The 23278-nt window shown below is 42.3% G+C and overlaps 1 protein-coding gene and 1 pseudogene across 4 annotated transcripts; one reads left to right on the top strand and one right to left on the bottom strand.

Annotated features, from left to right (window-relative positions):
* Positions 1 to 755: 755 nt before the first annotated feature.
* On the bottom strand, positions 756 to 16931 carry LOC106588451 (splicing factor U2AF 65 kDa subunit). Of its 2 annotated transcripts, XM_014177465.3 has the most exons (12): positions 16808 to 16931; positions 16087 to 16222; positions 15893 to 15931; positions 15340 to 15446; positions 7873 to 8027; positions 7521 to 7637; positions 7191 to 7329; positions 7009 to 7088; positions 6716 to 6838; positions 4803 to 4889; positions 4082 to 4333; positions 756 to 3699 (listed from the first exon to the last, which is right to left on the bottom strand). In XM_014177465.3, the coding sequence occupies exons 1-12, from the start codon at positions 16854 to 16856 to the stop codon at positions 3565 to 3567; spliced, it is 1419 nt and encodes a 472-aa protein (XP_014032940.1). In that variant the 5' UTR covers positions 16857 to 16931; the 3' UTR covers positions 756 to 3564. The 2 variants fall into 2 exon arrangements, with proteins under 2 accessions (XP_014032940.1, XP_014032941.1); XM_014177466.3 differs by lacking the exon at positions 15893 to 15931.
* A 2312-nt stretch (positions 16932 to 19243) lies between these two features.
* Positions 19244 to 20883, top strand: LOC106588287 (transmembrane protein 238 pseudogene; annotated as a pseudogene). 2 transcript variants are annotated; one of them, XR_014382975.1, is made up of 3 exons: positions 19244 to 19300; positions 20027 to 20379; positions 20591 to 20883. The product of XR_014382975.1 is annotated as a transmembrane protein 238 pseudogene, transcript variant X2 (transcript). The 2 variants fall into 2 exon arrangements; XR_001324622.3 differs by having other exon boundaries at positions 19247 to 19338.
* The last annotated feature ends 2395 nt before the right edge of the window (positions 20884 to 23278 follow it).

Below are 23278 nucleotides of genomic sequence, written 5' to 3'. Positions count from 1 at the left end.
TTGATAATATGAGCTGTAATAGTCCAAGTGTAGACTGCCATGTAGATTATTAATTACAGTGCAATATGAAATCATTCAATGCTGTCTTTCATTAATCAAATGGCCTACATGACTGAAATGAAAGATGTTGCCAAAGCAATATTACAATATATAGTTTTCAAAACTCACTGAATAGAACTCTGGGCTGGCATTGTCTTTTTTTCCAACCCCACTGGAAGGCACTGGGAAATTAAAGACAGATTCAAGCCTTTGCCCATTTGGGAACACTTGACAGCAATTCAGCAGTAACTTTAGCTTGAGAGATTACATGAATCTAGATTTTATTTATATATATTTTTTTACCTTGATTTAACTAGACAAGTCAGTTAAGAACAAATTCTTATTTACAATGACGGCCAAACCCGGATGACGCTGGGCCAATTGTGCGCCGCCCTATGTGACTCAATGACGGCCGGATGTGATACAGCCTGGATTTGAACCAGGGACTGTAGTGACGCCTCTTGCACTGAGATGCAGTGCCTTAGACCGCTGCACCACTCTGGAGCCTCATTGATACACATTGGTTTTATATGGAGTCTCTGGACACTGTTCCATCACACCTTTTGATCCACTTTTCCATTCACCATAAAAAATATTCCTCCTTGGAGCAGAACCCAAATAGTTGGCTCCATAAAATACCAAGGATGAGCCACACGCACACTAAAATTCTGATTCAATATCCTGTAGACATGAAACAGATCAGACAGGCATCAGAGTACATTACATCTGTTTTAATATGATCACTCAGACCTGGAAATAAAAAATGCAACCTTACAACGTTGAGGGAAGTGACGGAGTGCAAAAATTCTCACCTGCTAACCTGTTCACAGTATAAGGACAGAGACAAATACATTTTCTTACATAATCTTTCAACCTGTTTAGGAAAACAACAAAAGTCTTAGATGTGGAAATGGTTCGGTAATGCAAATCATCGAAAAATCCTCAGGAGACTACAGCATTTGGAGCGCAAAACCTGTCAAAAGAAATATCCATTATGTAATTCTAAGCAACGGAAGGTCTTGGAGAAGGGGATGGGAATAGAAAGGAAAATAATGTCAGACAGGTTCCTCCAAGTGTGGTGCTTGTAGTATAGACAATGAAAACGATTAAATAGGAAAGAGGAGTGGAAGTGGAAGAAAGGGGTATGTAATTGATTCATATTGTTTCATAGAGCCTACCCACACATACAAATTATCTACATTATCTTAACTTTTATATTGTCTCGCCTGTCATAAACCTGAATTCATGTCACCCATCAGAAAGCCTCACACGTGCAGATCCACATGCCTCTTTGGGTCCTAAAGAGATCTCACTTTGAGGCAAAGCCATGAGAGCTCAACTGGGTTAAATAGAAACTTACAATTGAAACATATAATAACATAATACAAAAATACAGCAGATATGATTTTACAGTGAAATAATAAATAACATTACCTAGTGATTGTAAGTCAATGCCAATAATGTTTTACAAAACCAACCAAGGGTCGAGGCAGGGCAGTGATAACTCTGAAAAAGGCTTTTAGCTGTATAGCAGATTTTCTAAGGAGAGAGAGAGAGAGAGAGAGGGAAGCTGTGGGCGGGGAGAGTTCAGGGTCATGTTCATTAGGCACCAAACTGAAGAAAACAGAGAGATCTGAACTTTTCCAATAAGAAATACACATTTGTTTTCTGTTGCAAAACATTTTGCTACGGTGTGCCCTAATGAACACGACCCAGCGGTATCAATTTCAGAGGCAGTCACAGTACCTCTGATTGGGTGAGAGCCTTCTATTACAGAATCTGGCCTGGTTCATCAGGTATTTCCTGTTAATATACTATATTGTTTCTTGTGGAATGGGGGTTGCCCACTGAGAATTGGTGCCAGAGCCACAAAGTCAAAACATTACATCATTTTCAGACATTTTGTTATCAAAAGAGGGTGGTGATGATAAGTTAAATGTAGACACACACACTTACAGTATTTGCATGTCCCCTCAGACATGAGTCAGACTTCACGATTAGTGGCGTTGATGTTCTGAAAATTGTATATATATGGACACCCCTTCAAATTTGTGGATTTGGCTATTTCAGCCACACTAGTTGCTGACAAGTTTATAAAATCAAGCACACAGCCATGCAATCTCCATAGACAAACATTGGCAGAAGAATGGCCTTACTGAAGAGCTCAGTCACTTTCAGTGGGGCACCGTCATAGGATGCCACCTTTCCAACAAGTCAGTTAATCAAATTTATGCCCTGCTAGAGCTGCCCCGGTCAACTGTAAGTTCTGTTATTGTGAAGTGGAAACGTCTAGGAGCAACAACTGCTCACACGCGAAGTGGTAGGCCACACAAGCTGACAGAATGGTACCGCCCAAGTGCTGAATCACATAGCGCGTAAAGATCGTCTGTCCTCGGTTGTGTCCAACACTCTCTACCGAGTTCCAAACTGCTTCTGGAAGCAACGTCAGAACAAGAACTGTTTGTCGGGAGCTTCATGAAATGGGTTTCCATGGCTGAGCAGTCACACACAAGCCTAACATCACCATGCGCAATGCAAAGCGTCGGCTGGAGTGGTGTAAAGATCGCCACCATTAGACTCTGGAGCAGTGGAAACAAGTTCTCTGGAGTGATGAATCATGCTTCACCATCTGGCAGTCGGACGGACGAATCTGGGTTTGGTGGATGCCAGGAGAACGCTACCTGCCCAATGCATAATGCCAACTGCAAAGTTAGGTGGAGGAGAAATAATGATCTGGGGCTGTTTTTCATGGTTCGGGCTAAACCCCTTAGTTCCAGTGAAGGTAAATCTTAACGCTACAGCATACAATGGCATTCAAAACGATTCTGTGCTTCCAACTTTGTGGCAACAGTTTGAGGAAGGCCTTTTTCTGTTTCAGCATGACAATGCCCGTATGCACAAAGCAAGGTCCAAACAGAAATGGTTTGTTGAGATCGGTGTGGAAGAACTTGACTGGCCTGCGCAGAGCCCTGACCCTTAACCCCATTGAACACCTTTGAGATTAAATTAAACGCCGACTGCGAGCCAGGCCTAATCGCCCAACATCAGTGCCTTGACCTCACTAATGCTCTTGGGGCAAGTCCCCGCAGAAATGTTCCAACAAATAGTGGAAAGCCTTCCCAGAAGAGTGGAGGTTGTTATTGCAGCAAAGGGGGGAACAACTCCATATTAATGCCCATGATTTTGGAATGAGATGTTCGATGAGCAGGTGTTCACATACTTTTGGTCATTTGGTGTAACAATAAACAACTGGTACCTGAAGCTCAGGCATGGACAAAATAAAATGGTTAAAATCATGATTGAACTTGATTCATTGAATGAAATCATATAATTATAAGCGACGAGGACAAAAGTAATACTTCAACCAATTCTGCTGATTTTACAGTGATAAGTGGCCTTAAATGAACTTTCTACGCCTCCTCTAAAAAAGTGCAAAAAGTTGAGTGTTGTGATGCTCATAAATATTCATATCATTACATAAATAACATGAAACTCTGCTTCTCTCCCTCTCTCTGGTTCTCAGGTCTACCAGAAGTCTCGGCGGTGGTAGGCGTCTGGGTCACAATACTTGGTCACCACCATCCTGTTGGCAAACTTCCTGCCTGTCAGCGCCTGCATGGCCTTCTGGGAGTCAAACAGGGTCATGAACTCCACAAAGATCTGAGGGAGGGAGAGAGAGGGAAAGAAAGAAAGGATAGGAAAGTGGGTGTATGGCCATTCTGTATGGAACCAGACAACCATGTTAAATGTAATTCTACAGCAATCAACTATGATACATGTTTACACACACACACACAAAGGGATTATTGCATTGGAAACTATTACCACAAGCCTAGGCAAGAGTGATAAGTTATGAATTGCTATGCTTGTTTGATGGGAGGCAAAAGACACATTTCCCCAAGGAGATTCAATAATTTCACCTGAACTGAACAAATTCACTTTGAAACAACAACACAAACTCTCCTCAAAACACTGCAACAAACACCCCATGCCCTATCCCATCCTAATACCCAGGTACCCCTATTCCCCTCCCCCTCCTCACCTTCCCAGTGCCTGGGACCTCCAGGCCATCCACAGGCCGGGGGATCTCGATGCTCTTCACCTGACCGTACTTGCTGCACTCACCGCGGACGTCCTCCACGATCTCCTCGTACTCCTCGTCATCCAGCAGCTCCTCCACAGCCACCATGTTCATCAGGCAGAGCACCTCAGTGGGCAGGCCACCCAGCAAGGCCATGGAGGTGGGCATCAGGCCTGGCACTTGGAGGGTCACCGGGGTCTGGTTCATACCTGTCTGGTGAGGGGAGGGGTGGGGAAGGGTGGGGGTGGGGAGAGGTGTTGGTTATTGGGAAGGTTGAAAGAACATGAGATACTTTTAGAAAACGTTTTAGAATGTTTATGGTGTAAAAACACAGAAGGAAATGGAAGATTTTTTAATTTTTTAAATGAAACAGTTATTATTCAATTGCCAACTTGTTTTTGTCATAATACTGTCTACTTTCCAGTGGTGCATATGCTTAGTTAATTCCTTAATCAGCTCTGGATTGTCCTGAAATGAAACAGAGCTTGATGTTTTAGGTCAGCGGAGGTGGATTGAAGAAGGCTTGTGTTCAGTAAGGCACAAAATGGGAGAGAACATTTCAAACAGAGGGGATAGTTAGGTCCTAACTTACCCCAAAATATCACTCATTTTCCCCCCATCTCTGTCTTATATTGAACACCATCCATTTGTAAAGTGGTAGTCTATCATCTCTGGTACTCACCAGAGCTGCGTTCTTGGCCCCAACACTGGCTCTCTGGACCAGGAGCTTCTTGTCCCCCAACTGCATCCCATTCAACCCTGCAATGGCCTGAGACAGCAAACAGAGTTAGAACAGTGATCAAATGGTTTTTTAAAAATTATTTGTAATAAAAGGTACACAAAACAGGTACACATGGACAGAAAAACAAGTGACCAGACCGAACAAGACAAACAGTTCCCATCCCACCCACAGGACTTCCCGAACCCGAAGTTAGATAGCAGTCTTTTTACAGAGTCATAACGTTGATGAAAGAGCAAATATGTTTCTTTCACTCGCCCCATGCATGCCTACAGTCCTACAGATATTTCCATGTCAATAATAGCCATGAATGATAGCAGCCACTGCTGACTGTTTAAAGAATGAGGAGGCTGCCAGCCAAATACAATGCTGTTTGACAGATAGGTCTAGTGTCATCATTTAACAATAAAATAGTGAACATGGTACATTTCTACTCATTATGTCAGAAAGACAGGATGAAACACAACTCCAGAAATGTAAAACCACTGGGCACTCCCAAACCATATGAAACAATTTTCCAGGAGCCCCCGGAGGGCACAATGAGCAATTTGGGGTTTGTCTAGCTTTCATCTTAAATAGTTTGCATGGTGTACAGTACGTTCGATGGGCAAAATTGTAATGTATAAATTGGTGGTTGGGGTCTCTTGATGAAATTGATATGTTGGACCAAACTCTAGTCCAATTAGTCACAGTACTACATACGGAAAGTTCTTTCTTCCATGATGCTAGGGAAGGGATTGGTTTGTGAGTCATTTTAAGTAGCAGAGAATGTCATTTAGAGACCAGTCCCTGTGTACTAATATGAATAAATCATTTGTGAATAGGGTGGACAGACCATTCGTGCCTCCCAAAGGAACATATGCGCACAAAGCAGAACGGAGTTGTAAATAAACGAAAAAGAAAGTACCAGGTAAGTTAAATTGCTTCTGGAGGTCTTGAAATGCACACAGATAGTAGCCTTCAGTGATATCTGAGATAGTAGGAATCCCTCTTTCAGACCATTGATGAAAAGAGAGGACGACCACCCAGGTGGAGAGCATGGTTGTGAAATAAAGGAAGGTGAGGATAGTGAGGTTGGTTTTGGTATGGTTACCAACCAGGCACCAGACTGAAATAAGTTGTGAGATGATAGGTCCAAATTTGAATTTGCAATGTTTGAGCGGGATATCAGAATTGATTATGTCTTGGAGTCTGTGAGGGGCAACTTGTTTATCCTCTAGGGGGGGCCAAGATACAGCTGTAGCAGGATTTAACCATGAGTACAGAGGGCGTAAAATCAAAGCCAAAAAATATCATTAGAAATTTGGGAGGTTTTGGCAACCTGCACATTTTTCACGCTGAAGTGTAGAAAACATAATACGAGGGTGTTCAGAGGGGTTAAATGTGGAAAACACATTTCAGTTGAATGCATTCAGGTGTACAACTGACTAGCCTTTACTCTTCCAAATGAATCTAGCAAGTAAAGAATGTAGCCTATCCCAGTATCCTGCTGGTGGTGAAAGAGGGATCATGGAAGTATAAAAGTTCATTCTTGGCAATATAGACATTTTAATTATAGAAGGAGTTTGGGATTTGCTGCCATCTTTCCACTCAAAATGTGCTTCCTATTCTCACCTCCTTTCCTACAACAACACTGATCTGCAAAGGCTGGATAGGTGAAAGCAATATGGCAGAAGACTATTATGAGATTTGCTTTCACTTGGCCAGGTATAGCAGATCAGTGCAGATGAAAGAAGGAACACAGGGTAGCCACTTTGGACTATTGACATGCAGCCCAAGAGTCTATGACCTTATGTTAACCTCAAGTCTATAACAAGATTGCGCACAGCATTACAGGTACAATATCTGACACTGACTTGGTCATTCAAATTGACGTCCACATATTCACAGAAGGCGTAGCCCTTGGAGAGGGCCGTGGCGCTGTCTTTGACCAGGTTGAAGGCCTTCAGAGGGCCAAAGGAGATCAATAGCTCTTTTACCTAGGTGACGAAGGCAGGGTGTGAATACAGGAAAACAGATTGCTCTATCAGGTAACATTGTTGGAACTGAATCAAATTCTTCTCAACCTTAAATAAAACAGTAGCATAACATTTATTGATCATGCTAGAGACTTAGAAAGAAGGACTTCAACGAGCTAGAAAGGTCTGACCTGATCATCATTGAGATAATTTGGCAAGCCACCGATGAAGAGTTTGTGGGCTGAGTCTGGCACCACGGTCGAAACCACTCCTAATCCAAGCAACAGTGAGAAATAGGGTTAAGTACATTTGAATTGAAATCAGAGGATTCGACAGGGTCAACAAGCCGTGGATGTCCTATGGAAAGACCCACCTGGTACATAGACACTGGGGCTCTCACTCATGCCGGGAAGGGGCTGGTAGTCGTGAGGCCGTCTGATCTTCAGGCTCTGACCCTGGAAGATGATGCCGTCAAAGGCCATGGCCTGGGTCGTCTCGTCCACCGAGCGGAACTGGAAGAGGAACAGGTAGAGAGAAGGTCAACATTATGACGTGCTATTGCAGAAGAATGCAGAAGTCAACAAAACTTCAGCAGTCAGGAAGGAAACTGTTACAGGGCAATGCAAGTTAGCTGATAACTGCCGTCCATGATCTATTTCATGCTATTTTGTTTTTATATTAAATAAATTTTAGTTGAGCACACCTCGAGGAAGGCAAAGTTCTTGTCCTGGTTTATCTGCACAGCTAGAACAGGGTTGCCAGGGGCCTGGGTAAGACCGCCGAGGAGCATCTGGGCATTGAAGAAATCCATCACGGCCTCCTATTGACACAACATGGACGATCACACGAAAGAGTCACTTACTATACATTTTGCAGTGGGGAAGGCAGATGTAGAAGGCTCTCGACCAGGCTGATGCTATGGCACAGTAGCTACGATGAAATGCAGAGTTTTACTACCCATATCTCATAGGGTTGTGGCGTTAGTCTTTAACTGTATTTTAGGCCTTATGTACAACACAGTCGTGTGGAATGGATAGCAGTTCTCTATTACCTACCTCTGTGATTCCGAAAGGTATGTTGCCAACGTAGAGCCTCCTGGCCTGCCTGGTCATTTGGCTGCCCACCACAGGTACAGAAGTGTGGGTGGAGGCCAGCCCCTCTGGAGTTATCTTGGTGGGCAGTAGGGCCGTGGCTGGGATCTGGCCAGCAGCTGAGAAAGGAACATGGACTCACGTTAGATATGACTCCCAACGGAGAAGAAATACTGAACACCTGCTCTTTCCATGACGTAGACTGATCAGGTGACTCCAGGGTGAAAGCTATGAGGTATGAGGAGACAGGTTAAAGAAGGATTTTTAAGCCTTGAGACATGGATTGTGTATGTGTGCCATTTAGAGGGTGAATGGCCAAGACAAAAAAGATTTAAGTGCCTTTGAACGAGGTATGGTAGTAGGTGCCAGGCGCACCGGTTTGTGTCAAGAACGGCAACGCTGGTGGGTTTTCATGCTCAACAGTTTCCCATGTGTATCAAGAATGGTCCACCATCCAAAGGACATCCAGCCAACCTGACACAACTGTGGGCACGGGCACAACTTGTGACAAAACTGCACATTTTAGAGTGTCTTTTTATTGGCCCCAGTACAAGGTTCACCTGTGTAATGATCATGTTGTTTAATCAGCTTCTTGATATGCCACACCTGTCAGGTGGATGGATTATCTTGAAAAAGTTGAAATGCTCACTAACAGGGATGTAAACAAATTTGTACACAACATTTTAGAGAAATACGCTTTTGGTGCGTATGGAACATTTCTGGGATCTTTTATTTCATGGGACCAACACTTTACATGTTGCATTTATATTTTTGTTCAATATAGATCAATAATCAATATTGAATTGCATATCTAACCAATAGCCTAACAAATTCTTACAAATAAAGTACAAAATACTTTTTATTAAGATATCCTCTATATCAAATTTCAGCCGGACCACCCAGCCAGCCCGAGTCGCCTGCACCCCCAACCCTCACCAGTCTAATCAATAACTAAACTCTCTCCCCAACACAACTTCCTTCCCATCTTTTATGTCTCAAGGGAAAGGTTTGGAAATCAAACATTTAATAAAAACACACATACACCTCCTACACATTCACACAGAAACAGTACATCCCTCATATCATTCGTATCATAGGCCTAATAGTACTGTAGAGATATTTTTACTTGCACACAATATAGCTGGGTCACCCCGTCCTGCCCCCTAGGGGCCCATGGCCCTGCAGCGCCTGAAACCAATACACCCAACTCAGCTTTAGAATCTTAGTGAAACATCCATTACTGGTTTCAGGTGTGTTAGGCCAAGGCCAGTGTGACAACCAACAGTACGGCAGACCCCCAGGGCCAGGACTGAGCAGCCCAGAAGCTAGGGATTGACGAAATAGGTTTTCAATAGACTCCTTTTCTTGTACAGTATTCCATAAGGAATCCAGACCTTATGAAAGTTGCACAGTATACCCTTAATCTTGAAATAAATCAAATCTAGTGCTGCATATCTTCCAATGTGACATTATCGGAGGATAACCAACCTTCCAATTAATGGCAATGCATGTCTTAGCCTCTATAAATGCTAGGTTACAGTTTCGTCTGATAACAGTCTCCAGTATCAACATTTATAAGCAAACAAATAGTGAGAATCAGTAGACATGCTGAGATAAAAGAACATAGTCTTTGACAGAATTCAGCCAGCCTTCACAAGACCATGATATATGCAAATATGTCCCCGTTTGTGTTTTACACCTCCAGCAGAAGAATGACAAATCTGAGTGCATGATATTCCATTTAACTGGCAAATAATATGTTATATGGATGATCATAAACTGCAATAATTTATGTCTGAGATTATATGAACATGACTGGGCATTCAAACACATCTGTATCCATTTATCATCATCAATAGTGTCTCCCAGGTCTTCCTCGCATTTTTGTTTGACCTGTTTTGCATCATCGGGGAAAACCCTCGATACAGTTTGGAAATGTTTGTCAGACTGCCTTAAAATAGTTTAAATCTTTGAAGCTTCTTCCTTGTCCAGTGTTTGCTTCACAGAGAGAATAAAGTGTTGCATCTGCAAAAGTTCTCCTCAGCACTGTCACAGACTGGTCTTCCCTGGCTGCCTGACCCTGCTGAGACCCGTCACCATCTGATCCTGCTCAGATGAGGCATGACAAAGAATTACCTTGGTGTACATTTATACATTATATTATCCAAGAATAGAATCAATGGTTCAATAATTGAAATGACCATTATTCCCAGACTGTAGCCTACCCATCAACTCAAGATGGAACTTTGTATCCATTCACTGATTGCAAAATTCACCTAAGCTCCGTAGACTGGTCTTCCCTGGCTGCCTGACCCTGCTGGGATATGATGAGCATAGTGTTGTGTACTGACTGTACACCATGGCAGTGTAGCCTGTAGAGCTGTTTATAATGTGTCACTGTGAAAAGTAGGGAATTAACTAGGGAAACTAACAGTTGAATAACGTTACATTGCTTTACTGACTAATAAAAACTCACATTACGCTGAATAAATATATCGGCCTTCAATCGTTTGGCCGCTGGTTTAATCATTTGATTCAGGTCTAGTGTGATTGAGGCAAAAATAATAGCAAAGGTTAGTGAGCTAGCTAGCTAACGTTACCCAACTTTTGGCTAGCTCTAGCTAATGATACAATGGTTCAAATTTACTTCTGTTAAAACGGGACAAAACAAAGTCTACAAAACATTTCCATACACACATAAGCTGTTAGATACTGCTACCTGACAGATGGCTAGAGGCTAGCTAGAGCTGAACTGGCTATGGTAGGTACACTAAATGACCAAAAGTATGTGGACACCTACTCATCGAATATCTCATTCCAATAACTGCAGCCACCCTTCTGGGTAGGCTTTCCACTAGATGTTGGAACATTGCTGCTGGGCTTGCTTCCATTCAGGCACAAGAGCATTAGTGAGGTCGATCACTGATGTTGGGCGATTAGGCCTGGCTCGCAGTACAATTCATCCCAAAGGTGTTCAATGGGGTTGAGGTCAGGGCTCTGCTACAAAGTTGAATGCCACAAAGTTGGAAGCACCGAATCCGCTAGAATGTCATTGTATATTGTAGCCTTAAGATTTCCCTTCACTGGAACTAAGAGACCTAGCTCAAACTACGGATAACAGCCCCAGATCATTATTTCTCCACCACCAAACTTTACAGTTCTGCTCCAGAGTCCAATGGTGGCTAGCTTTACACCACACCAGCCGACGCTTGGCATTGCGCATGGTGATCTTAGTGGCTCCTCAGCCATTTCGTGAAGGAACAGTTATTGTGCTGACATTGCTTCCAGAGGCAGTTTGGAATTTGGTAGTGAGTGTTGCAACCCAGGACAGACGATTTTTACGCGCATCAGCACTCTCGGAGGTCCCGTTCTATGAGCTTGTGTGGCCTACCACTTCGTGGATGAGCTGTTGTTGCTCCTAGACGTTAGTTGACCGAGGCAGCTAGTGCACTGAGCAATTCAGTAAAGGCCCTTCTACAGTCAATGTTTGTCTATGGAGATGGCATGGCTGTGTGCTCGATTTGATACACCTGTCATCAACGGATGTGGCTGAAATAGCCGAATCTACTAATTTGAAGGGGTGTCAACATACTTTTGTATATACAGTGCATTCGAAAAGTATTCAGACCCCTTTACTTTTTCCACATTTTGTTATGTTACAGCCTAGTTCTAAAATTGATCAAATATTTTGTTTTCCTAATTAATCTACACACAATACCCCATAATGACAAAGTGAAAACAGGTTTTTAGCTATTTCTGAAAATGTATAAAATATATATATATATATTTTATACACACACACACCTTATTTACATAAGTATTCAGACTCTTTGCTATGAGTCTCGAATTCGAGCTCAGGTGCATCCTGTTTCCATTGATCATCCTTGAGATGTTTCTACAACTTAATTGAAGTCCACCTGTGGTAAATTCTATTGATTGGACATGATTAGGAAAGGCACACACCTGTCTATATAAGGTCCCACTGTTGACAGTGCATGTCAGAGCAAAAACCAAGCCATGAGGTCAAAGGAAGTGTTCATAGAGCTCCGAGACAGGATTGTGTCGAGGCACAGATCTGGGGAAGGCTACCAAAACATTTCTGCAGCATTGAAGGTCCCCAAGAACACAGTGACCTCCATCATTCTTAAATGGAAGAAGTTTGGAACCACCAAGACTCTTCCTAGAGCTGGCTGCCCATTCAAACTATGCAATCGGCAGAGAAGGGCCTTGGTCAGGGAGGTGACCAGGAACCCGATGGTCATTCTGACAAAGCTCCAGAGTTCCTCTGTGGAGATGGACAACCACCAATTAGGCTTTTATGGTACAGTGGCCAGATGGAAGCCACTCCTGGGTAAAAGGCACATGACAGCCTGTTTGGAATTTGCCAAAAGGCACCTAAAGGACTCTCAGACCATGAGAAATAAGATTGTCTGGTCTGATGAAACAAAGATTGAACTCTTTTACCTGAATGCCAAGCGTCACGTCTGGGGGAAACCAGGCACCACTCATCACCTGTCCAATACCATCCCTACGGTGAAGCATGGTGGTGGCATCATCATGCTGGGGGATGTTTTTCAGTGGCAGGGACTGCGAGGCTAGTCAGGGTCGAGGAAACTATGAACGGAGCAAATTACAGAGAGATGCTTGATGAAAACCTGCTCCATAGCACTCAAGACCTCAGATTAGGGCGAAGGTTCACCTTCCAACATGACATAGACCCTAAGCACACAGCTAAGACAACACAGGCGTGGTTTCAGGACAAGTCTCTTAATGTCCTTGAGTGGCCCAGCCAGAGCCCAGACTTGAACCCCATCGAACATCTCTGGAGAGACCTGAAAATATCTGTGCAGCGATGCTCCCCATCCAACCTGACAGAGCTTGAGAAGATCTAAGGAGAAGAATGGGAGAAACTCCCCAAATACAGGTGTGCAAAGCTTGTAGCGTCATACCCAAGAAGACTCAAGGCTGTAATCGCTGACAAAGGTGCTCCAGCAAAGTACTGACTAAAGAGTCTGAATACTTATGTAAATGTGATATATATTATTCTGTGTAGATAAAACATCTAACACATCATTGTGATCGCTACAGCGCTGTTGGCTGGCCGACATTGACCTTGCGTAGGCTTAAACACTGGTATACACTGATTTATAAGGCCATATTGGGTAAAATGCCATTTTCTCTCTTCTTTTTTAGTCAGGTCGGTAAATAAATATCAATTACGGTCCCATTCTCATTTGCTTCTAACAGTACCAAAAATTAGAACAGGTCATGGTAGAAATTGTTTTAGTTACTGAGCTCCGTGGAATTCTCCCCTGAACATTTTAAAATTTGATGATCTAGTTTCGTTTAATCAATTTTACAATTAACTAGCTGCTAGTAGTTCATTCATTTCAGTCGAGAGGGGATTAAACATTGGTTAACGTAACATGTCAGTTACACTACTAGCTCAGCATTTTGAATAAAAATAAACAAATTCGGTCAAACAGCAGTAACCTTGCCAGCTAGATTAGTCAACTAAAGAGTAGCCAGTTTATGTTCTGCTTGCTTTTACTACTCAGAGAAAAAACCCAGACAGCAGCTGCCTCTGATCATCTCTCCCTTGCTGGTCTTATACGCCAGCCTTTCAGAAGCTTTGCCTTCACACAGCCTGTCTGCACGTTCTGTGGTGTCCATGCAAGCCTAAATCCAGCTGTCTGAAACCGGAAAACAGCCTACCGCTCTGAGGCATCCACATGGTACTAAAGCACACTGGAGCCACATTTTGTATCACAGTGCAATTATAAAACTGTTATTTCAGAATGTGTGTGGGGGGGGAGGCGGCTCATGTCCCCGTCCCCAGTGAAAGTTGCGCCCGACTGTGGGAAGCATTGGAGTCAACATGGGTCAGCATCCCTGTGGAATGCTTTCGACACCTTGCAGAGTCCATGCCCTGGCAAATTGAGGCTGTTCTGAGGGCATGGGGGGGTGCAACTCAATATTAGGAAGCTGTTCTTAATGTTTTGTATGACTATGTATGACTATATATATTTATGAACAGCACCAGTCAAAAGTTTGGACACACTTACTCTTTCAAGGATTTTTCTTTATTTTTACTATTTTCTACATTGTAGAATAATAGTGAAGACATCAAAACTATGACATAACACATATGGAATCATGTAGTAACCAAAAAAGGGTTAAACACATCAAAATATATTTTATATTTGAGATTCTTCAAAGTAGCCACCCTTTGTCTTGATGACAGCTTTGCACACTCTTGGCTTTCAACCAGCTTTATTTATTTTACCTTTATTTAACTAGGAAAGTCAGTTGAGAACAAATTCTTATTTTCAAATACGGTCTAGGAACAGTGGGTTAACTGCCTTGTTCAGGGGCAGAACGACAGATTTGTACCTTGTCAGCTCGGGGATTCAAACTTGCAACCTTTTGATTACTAGCCCAACGCTCTAACCACTAGGCTACGCATTTCAATTAACAGGTGTGCCTTGATCAAAGTTATTTTGTGGCATTTCTTTCCTTCTTAATGCGTTTGAGACAATCAGTTATGTTGTGTCAAGAACTTTGAAAGTTTCTTCAAGTGCAGTCACAAAAAAACATCAAGCTCTATGATGAAACTGGCTCTCATGAGGACCGCCACAGGAAAGGAAGACCCAGGGTTACCAGCCTCAGAAATTGCAGCCCAAATAAATGCTTCACAGAGTTCAAGTAACAGACATGTCAACATCAACTGTTCAGAGGAGACTGTGTGAATCAGGCCTTCGTGGTCAAATTGCGGTAAAGAAACCACTACTAAAGGACACCAATAATAAGAAGAGACCTGCTTAGGCCAAGAAACACAAGCAATGGACATTAGACAGGTGCAGATCTGTCCTTTGGTCTGATGAGTTCAAATTTGGTGACGAGCCGTGTCTCTGTGAGATGCAGAGTAGGTGAACGGATGATCTCCACATGTGTGTTCCCACCGTGAAGCATGGAGGGGGTGTGATGGTGCTTTACTGGTGACACTGTTGGTGATTCATTTAGAATTCAAGGCACAATCAACCAGCATGGCTACCACAGCATTCTGCTGCAATACGCCATCCCATCTGGATTGCACTTAGGCAAAGGGTGACTACTTTGAAGAGTATAAAATATATTTTGATTTGTTTAACACTTTTTTGGTTACTACATGATTCCATGTGTTGTTTCATAGTTTTGATGTCTTCGTTATTATTCTACAATGTAGAAAATAGTACAAATAAAGAAAAACCCTTGAATGAGTAGGTGTGTCCAAACTTTTGACATGTACTGTATATGTATGAAGTGATAGAGGGACTGAGTTGAATACTTTCATACAATATCACATCAACAGCCTTTGCTTTTGAGCAGACAATATACGGACTGTGATGTGACACTATTATAGTGAGAGCTGACAAGTATTGCCGAACTGACCCTGCATAGCCTTGTACTGCAGGGGGGTGATATGCTCGAAGCCTGGTGCCGGAACATCCCAGTACTTCCTCACTTTCTTCTTCTCTCTGTGCAGAGCTGGAGAGCGACTGCCGGAGAGAAACAGTAAGGGACAGGACAGGAGAGATGGACATATAGCCTTGCAATGCAGAGAATGTGTGGACAGAGGACAACGAATAGCACAAAAGTATGGGAATCAAAGGGATACTAAAAAATATACATTTTGGATGGATAGTTGTAACACATTCCTCTCAGAACTCTATCTTCCTGGCATCTACATGGTCACATTTGTATATGAATTAGACATGAGATATCGACCAAAATATAAGTACGGATTTCAAAGCAAGCCTCTAAGACAGTTACAGATCCAAGTCGTCTCCCCTTACCTTGACCTCGTATTAAGAAGCAATTCTAACGTTAGTACACTCAACAACCACCAAGTACAGTACATAACCAACAGATGGACAGCTGACTCATAATTAGCAGTTATACTTTGAAGGTGTCATGCAAGTCACTGTCCGCTGTATTACTGTACCTCACAACAGTCTCTTGGGATTGTTTTTGAGTCTGTGTGCTGAAATGACAGTTAAAACATGGGTATTCCGTTTACTATTGCATAAAGGTGGGGGAAAGAAATAGTTGAAACAAGTCAATGGTCCACAAAGCTGACAACTATTCACACAAAATGGGAATGGGTCTCATTTCAAATACTTGAACAGCGGTATCCACCTGCGCCTGTGTTGATGGTCCTTGCTGTCGCTGGGGCTCGGCCTGCTCTTCCTCCTTTCCCAGCTCCTCTTCTTCCTCTCTCGGCTGCGACTGCGGGACAGTGTGCGCCGTCCGTGCCGATTCTCCTTGTCCCGCTCTAAAAGGGGGAGGGAGGAAGAATAAGCGAGTAGGGCAGAGTCACTGACAAAGACACAGCGTTAGAGGAGTTAAAAGGCAATTCAAAATTCACTCCATCAACATGCAGAGCAAGCACGATATGTAGGCATATCTGTAACACTATTCCCTTATTCTACATTGCATTAATGTACAGTTGTGTGTCCTGGTACAGTACCCTTTAGATAAGCTATCGGATAGTCAGCGTGCTGCAGTTAATAGCAGCACAAGTCAAAAAGTAATGGACAGGTCGCAATTAAGAAATGTGGCTCCCAAATAAAAAAATGTCACTAGTCAATCCTGCAGATGTAGCTAGCTATTCAGGTATGGATAGCGTGTCAAACAGTACCCTTTTGTTATACATTGCCAGCAGAGGTGCAAGCAAGCATGTGAGTCTCTTGTCATAATATTGTTTTGGTAAACACCTTATAGGCCTTGTGCAAGCTAGTTAGCAGCAATGCAGTGACAGGGAGCTACCGGTATGATAGCGAGCTAAAATAATCTATTGGAGCTACTGTAGATGGTAAAATTAACCATTAATGTAGGATGAATGTGCAACAACACTCACCTTTCTTATTTTCAGTCAACAGTCTCTCGAATTCATCAAAATCCGACATTTTGGACCTAGATTTAATGACTTGATCTTGTTAGTTTAGCTACCAAGGCTACAAATAAACATCTGTTTGAATCAAGACTGGACACAAGGAATTAGGATGCCCTCTGTCGGCATGGAATAATACTAATCCAGTGTGTGTGCTGAGCAGAGAAATTCTGGAAAATTGTTCAGAGGCCAGCCAATTAGTAATAAACACATGCACATTTCTGATCAATTTAATATCTAGGAAGACATACCAACTACAAAAACCCATAACTACATTTTGCACAAATGATATTGTTTTATTGTACAGCAGATGGGTTACACTGCTTTCACTGACCTATCAAAACGTGAAAAAAAATAAAAGACAGAAAAAAAGATTCAGGTATTAACAAATGGTTCAACAATAAAAACAAATAAAACATGTACAGGTGGAGTTTCTTTAACACCACGGCTCAGAACGGCGTGCATGTCCATTAACTTTCTCTACCATCAAAACAACAATATGTGCTCAAATTATTCACATTTTCTTCTCAAACGGAGGAATGCAGTGTCTGCAATATGTCAGTGCTTCTACCATCCATGAATCATGCAGCAACACCTCACATCATCATTCTGCTGTGCCATCTAACTGAATGAAAGATAGTATTTGATTCATGGCTATCAAAACATAATCCAATTACCATAAACAGCATGCCCAACCAATGGATGACTCAGGATGGAGCCAACACTATTTTTCTATGTAACTGCTGTAATAGGCTACATCACAAAATGTGGCTTTTAGTTAATACTGTGATAGACTACAAACCTTTCTTACACATCTCTTCTTCCTTGTAAAAAAAATGAGGTTGGGAGAACAGAAATCTCTTGGTAAACAAAAAAAGAACTCTTCTCTGAGCCTCAACGCAGTAATCCTGCAATTAGCCACTGTTAAATTATTCAACCACAATCTCCACTTTGGACAATGAACAAGATACTTCAAGAGCTGATGTAGGGGGGGGGGGGGGGGGGGGGACGGGGACCATTCTGAAGCTAGAGCCAAATGACTGTGACCAAAGCCTTATAGCTTTTGGTAAGTGAATCCCCATGAAGGTCAATAACTTCACGTCTACATTCCCATCCCTTGATGTCTAAACTTATAGGAGGAAAGGAACCCCCATTAGTTTCTAAACCTGTAGGTGATGGGCAGAAGCAGGTGGTATGCACTGAGAAGTTATTGACCACTTGACCTATGACACCATAATTACATTATTGAGTTGATGAAGGTATCAAGAGGTGATTATGCAGAGCCCTATTCATGAGGGATGGTAGTTTAATTACCTCCACCCTCCAGGTCTGTGGAATTTCTAGCCAATTAGTGACATGAATCAATAAAATGCAGATCATGTTGCCTGTGTTCCAGTAGCCCGGAACTATCTGACATTTCATAAGAGAACATATTTATAAGGGGTTGCTTAACTCACTAGTATTCTGTATGTTCTCCTCAAAGGGGAAGGAGACTTCACATCCATCCACAACATTATACAGACCTTTAGGGACCACAGTCAATGGTAGTGACACATAATTAAGAATTATGTTATTTGATCAACTAGAAAGGGAGAAGCAGCTCTTTAAATATAAGTGCCTAGAGAGTAGGCTAACCCTGGTTTTATAAATTTCTATAGTAAATGCAGTAATATATACGGATTTATAGTAATTTAGTAAAATAACAATTAGACCGGAGGAGGAAGACAAGTTAAAGTGCCTGTTGCATTCCTCGTGCTTGTCCGAGGATCAGTCATCTTTCATGGGCTGAGTGTTGTTTTGCAAATCTGTGATAGGCTACATATGGCAACATTGTAACATTATAATAAGCACCATCATGGATCATACGTTGTACGGAAAGTGTTAAAACAGTCGTTAGTCCTCCGACACGGTGATGTCACCAGCTGTAAAACAATTAACTTTAATATTAAAATGCAATTTCGCCATATGAGTTGTATCTAGTAAGTTCACCTGCTCCAAAATTGGTTGCACAAAGCTGAAATGTAGCTAAATGAAGATTCATGTAAAAACAACTTATGTTTTCGCATGAAAGGTCATCGAATCGTTTGCATTAGTTGTTACCTCGTTCTGCAAAAAAATAAAATAAAAAGACGCAAGTTAATATTAAAGTTAATAACCATCCGCTCCCCATCAGGTAAATTCGTCAGCTTTTCTCCTCAAGCGCACATGCGTACGACTTGTAACGCTTCGGACTTCCTGATGGCTAATGAAAATGTATAAGAATTACAGTGAAACTAACATTGTACCTACTTCATCGTGTCTTCACACATCAACTACTGTATTTGCATGTCCAAGCCTTATTAGCCTATCAATGATAACCATGTCTTATACAATTTTTTCATCCCGTTTGTGGGCGGGGCTCAGGTGAAATTGTGGGAGGGGTAAAGTGGTCGTTGAGAAAAACACACAAAAAGTGAAAAGGTGGGTTCGAATTCCGGAAGATTAAACAACTTGTCCAGGTAGATAACTATTTTTGATAATAATAAAAAAAAAAACATTCAACGATGTCGGATTCGACATCAATTTCAGTAAAAACATGACATATTTTCCAGACAAAGGGCAACTTGTACGCCGACTATGGAAAGCCAATGGTTTAAAAACAACGTAGCCTCCCTAGCCTAACTATCGTCTTTGTTCCTTTGGAGTGAAAATGTAATTAGTTAGGCTATTCTGATGTTATAAAATAGTGCCTTCCCACTGGTGCCATCTCAGTTCAACGTTCAGTTGATTTAGGCTACATTTGGTTGAGTTGTGAGTTAACGTGAAATCATCCAAAAATGTCATCTTGTCTATGGATTTAGGTTAAAGGTTAGGTGAAAAAGAAACGAAAATCTCTTACCTTGATGACTTTTGGAAATCCAGTTAGTTTCCCACGTTGATTTAAATTCATTACATTGATTGTTTTGGTGGAAACAACGTTGATTCAACCCGTTTTGACCAATGGGTTCCTGTTTATCCCATACAAACTTTGTTTAAATCTTTGTAACCTAATACTAACCACTTTTATATCCAACTCATGTAGATGATAAATTATATGTAGCCTTTCATATTCCCTAGAATTTATTTGATGCACTTATTCTTTACCCAGTTTTTTTGTGTCAACTTGTAGCACCCCAGGTCAGATTTCTGATTCCCTCATTCTCTCAGGTGTGACCATGGGGCTCTGTGATGGCCTGTCCCACTGTAAACTGGCCCTGGCCTTTGCAGTGCTGATGGATTTGCTGGGTGGCACCGCCTTGCTGGTGGGAGTCTTTGTCCCTCTGACTATCAAAGGCAGGGACTTTGGGGACCTCCTGGTGTACACAGGAGCACTGTTCGTGCTCATGTCCCTGGGGGGCTGGGTGCTGTGGTACAGCGGAAACATTGACGGCCTCGTCTCCAGCAAAGAGCTTGGCCACATCGGCACCACCGTGGACCGACTGGCCCGCACCCTCAGCCGCAAGATGCATATCCATCGCCACCGGGGGCCTTAGGTCTGTGGTGACTGGCCATAAAAGCAGGTAAGTTAAGTTACTAGGGACTTGAATAATGGGTTATAGGCCAAAACATATTCTACATTATACTTACAGGGCTCATCTGTGAAAGAGACCTTGTTCTCAGCATGACTCCCTTAAATAAAATAAATACGCCACGAGACATGCTATTTCTGCAGCATCTAAAATAATTAATTGATTTGTAACCTCTCGCTCTCTCTACCTCTTCTCTCAATAGGCTTCCCATCTACACATTGGTGCGTGGATGCCAGACATATATTGGCTCAATCACCCCCAATCTCCCCTCACATTGAACGACTTCAATAGTTCTTGTGCTAGTGCAGTATTTTACATTTTCTTCTGAGATTTGAGTCCAGCAGTATTAAATGTGTGATGGGTAATTAGCACTGTTTTATGCCAAGCAGTTGAAATGCACTCACCTAGCATGTTATGTCTCCTGTATATTACAAACTATTAATGTCCAAAGTAAAATAAAAAAGAATAATGCAATTGCTCATCTGTTAAATCTGACATAGTGGATGTGATTTAACATTTCTTGTGTGGTGTGATTTAATTTAGAAAAATGCCCTTACGGTCAATCATTTTCATTTCGTTATTTTGCTAATACATGTTTCCTTGTGTGAACAGCTTCTTCAGGCTCTTTCAATTTTGGAAATGTCAATAGGTTTACTAGTAATCTAAATCGTTTAGATGGTAGCCCTGCAGTGTGAATGTGATCCATTGTGTTTTACGTTTCTGGGAGGCGCAATTGCAGTATTTTCAGTCTCTCCAACCATTCCCTCTTATCTTGGGACAGTTCCTACTGTGAACTGTAGATGGAGACAAACAGATTTACTCTCAGGTCCCCACAAGGAGAGTACAGTATGTACGTCACAGGAGGCTACTGAGGGGAGGAAAGTTCATAATAATGGCTGTAATGGAATGGTATCAAACGCATAAGAAACCGTATGTTTGATAAGTTCGATTACCATTCTATTTAGTCCATTCCAGCCATGGCTATGAGCCCGTCCTCCCCAGTTAAGGTGCGTGCCACCAACCTCCTGTGATGTACATTATGTACCAGTAGACCTGTTTGGACTGACACTCTTATTCAACCAAATCACACAGCATACATTTAAACACACTTAAGAACCTACATGCACACAATGCATATTCCATCGTAGAGACACAGCGATGTAAGTATGTGCGATGACTACTATGCAAAGGTAGATATTCATAATTGTACTCTAGCTTCCATGTCCTGTGTGTGACCACAATTTGGTTTCCCAATAAGAGAAAAATGGGAGCTTTTGTTTTACGACTTAAACAAAAATGAATTAGCTTTATATTGAGGGGGCTCAAATACAGTTTATTGCTGTGTTATTCAGAGGATACCGTCAAACAACTGATATCCTGTTAACCTGGCAAGAAGTATTATATTAAAAACAACAAACAGGCTTAATGGAAGGCAGGGAAGAGAAAATGGACTCTCCTGGACACAGGAGGTTGGTGGCATCTTAATTGGGGAGGACGGGCTGGTGGTAATGGCTGGAGCAGAATTAGTGGAATGGTATCAAATACATCAAACACATGGTTTGATGCCATTTCATTCACTCCGTTCCAGCCATTATAGTGAGCCGTTTTCCCCTCAGCAGCCTCCACTGCTCCTGGAAGAAGAGAAAATAGTTTTGTCCTGCCAAATTTAGAGGGGTCTTTGACTTGTGTTCTATAAGAGGGTGTTTCCTCATAAGCTAGGTAATGAGTTTGTGTAGCAGATAATTATCATGTACTCTCAAGCTTGTTCTGTACGCTGGGTGACCTAATATTTTTTTAATTTAACTAGGCAAGTCAGTTAAGAACAAATTCTCATTTACAATGACAGCCTAGGAACAGTGGGTTAAACTGCCTTGTTCAGGGGCAGAACAACAGATTTTTACATTGTCAGCTCAGGGATTTGATCTAGCAACCTTTCGGTTACTGGCCCAACACTCTAACCACTAGGCTACCTATAATATAAGTACATATCTGGGTTAGTACATATATGAATGTGAGATCAGTGTTCTGGTTTGTCTGGATCCACACTTAAATGGATAGTTCACCTAAATGACAAATCTATACAATTGTATGGGTAGATTCAACTGATCACTAAGAGTCAGCAAGCAAAAATATAAACTGGCCAGTTTATTAGGTACAGGAACCGGGTCAGACCCGCCCTTTGCCTCCAGAACAGCCTGCATTCTTCAGGGCTTGGATTCTACAAGGTGTCAGAAACGTTCCAAAGGGATGTGGGTCCATCCTGACGCGATGGCAACACGCAGTTGCTGCAGATCGGACGGCGGTACATTCATTCTGCGTACAGCCCATTCCATCTCATCCTAAAGATGCTCTATTGGGTTTGTTCAGCAACAATGTTCAGATACCCTGTGGTGTTCAATCGTTGCTCAATTGGTATCAAGGGACCTAACGTGTGCTCGGAAAACATTCCCCACCAGCCTGTACCTTTGACAGCAGACAGGATGGGTCGGTCCATGGACTCATGCTGCTTACGCCAAAGCCTGACTCTGCCATCAGCATGATGCAAAAGGAACTGGGTTTTGTCGGAGCAGACACTGTCGTGTGTGAAAAGCCCAGGAGGGTGGCCATTTCTGAGATAGTAGATCCGGCGCACCTGGCACCTATGATCATACCACGCACAAAGTCGCTTAGGTCACTCGTTTTGCCTTTTTAACATTCAATCGAACAGTAACTGAAGGCCTCGATCGCTGTGTGCCTGCCACGGCCACGTTACTCACTGTCTGTAGAAACGGTTAATTAATGAATTATGGTCTTCAATTTAATCATGGCCTTAAATGAAGATCATGATTAGTCTAATCCGGTATTTAAGAGCTGAGCTGTAACAAAAGGGCTGTACCAAAAGCCTGCCCAG

The sequence above is a fragment of the Salmo salar genome, chromosome 27, assembly GCF_965601325.2.
Source record: "Salmo salar chromosome 27, fSalSal1, whole genome shotgun sequence".
NCBI lineage: Eukaryota > Metazoa > Chordata > Actinopteri > Salmoniformes > Salmonidae > Salmo > Salmo salar.
Note: the sequence above shows the minus strand (reverse complement) of the source record. Positions and strands in the feature narration are given on the sequence as shown.

What these genes read in the sequence shown, in the direction of transcription:
- LOC106588451 (XM_014177465.3), bottom strand. Translation starts at nt 16,856, where the DNA reads ATGTCGGATTTTGATGAATTCGAGAGACTGTTGACTGAAAATAAGAAA. An exon ending in CCCCAGTGTCTATGTACCAG is followed by an intron (nt 7,089 to 7,190) that starts GTGGGTCTTTCC and finishes TGCTTGGATTAG; the next exon opens with GAGTGGTTTCGACCGTGGTG. An exon ending in ACGTCAATTTGAATGACCAA is followed by an intron (nt 4,890 to 6,715) that starts GTCAGTGTCAGA and finishes TTGCTGTCTCAG; the next exon opens with GCCATTGCAGGGTTGAATGG.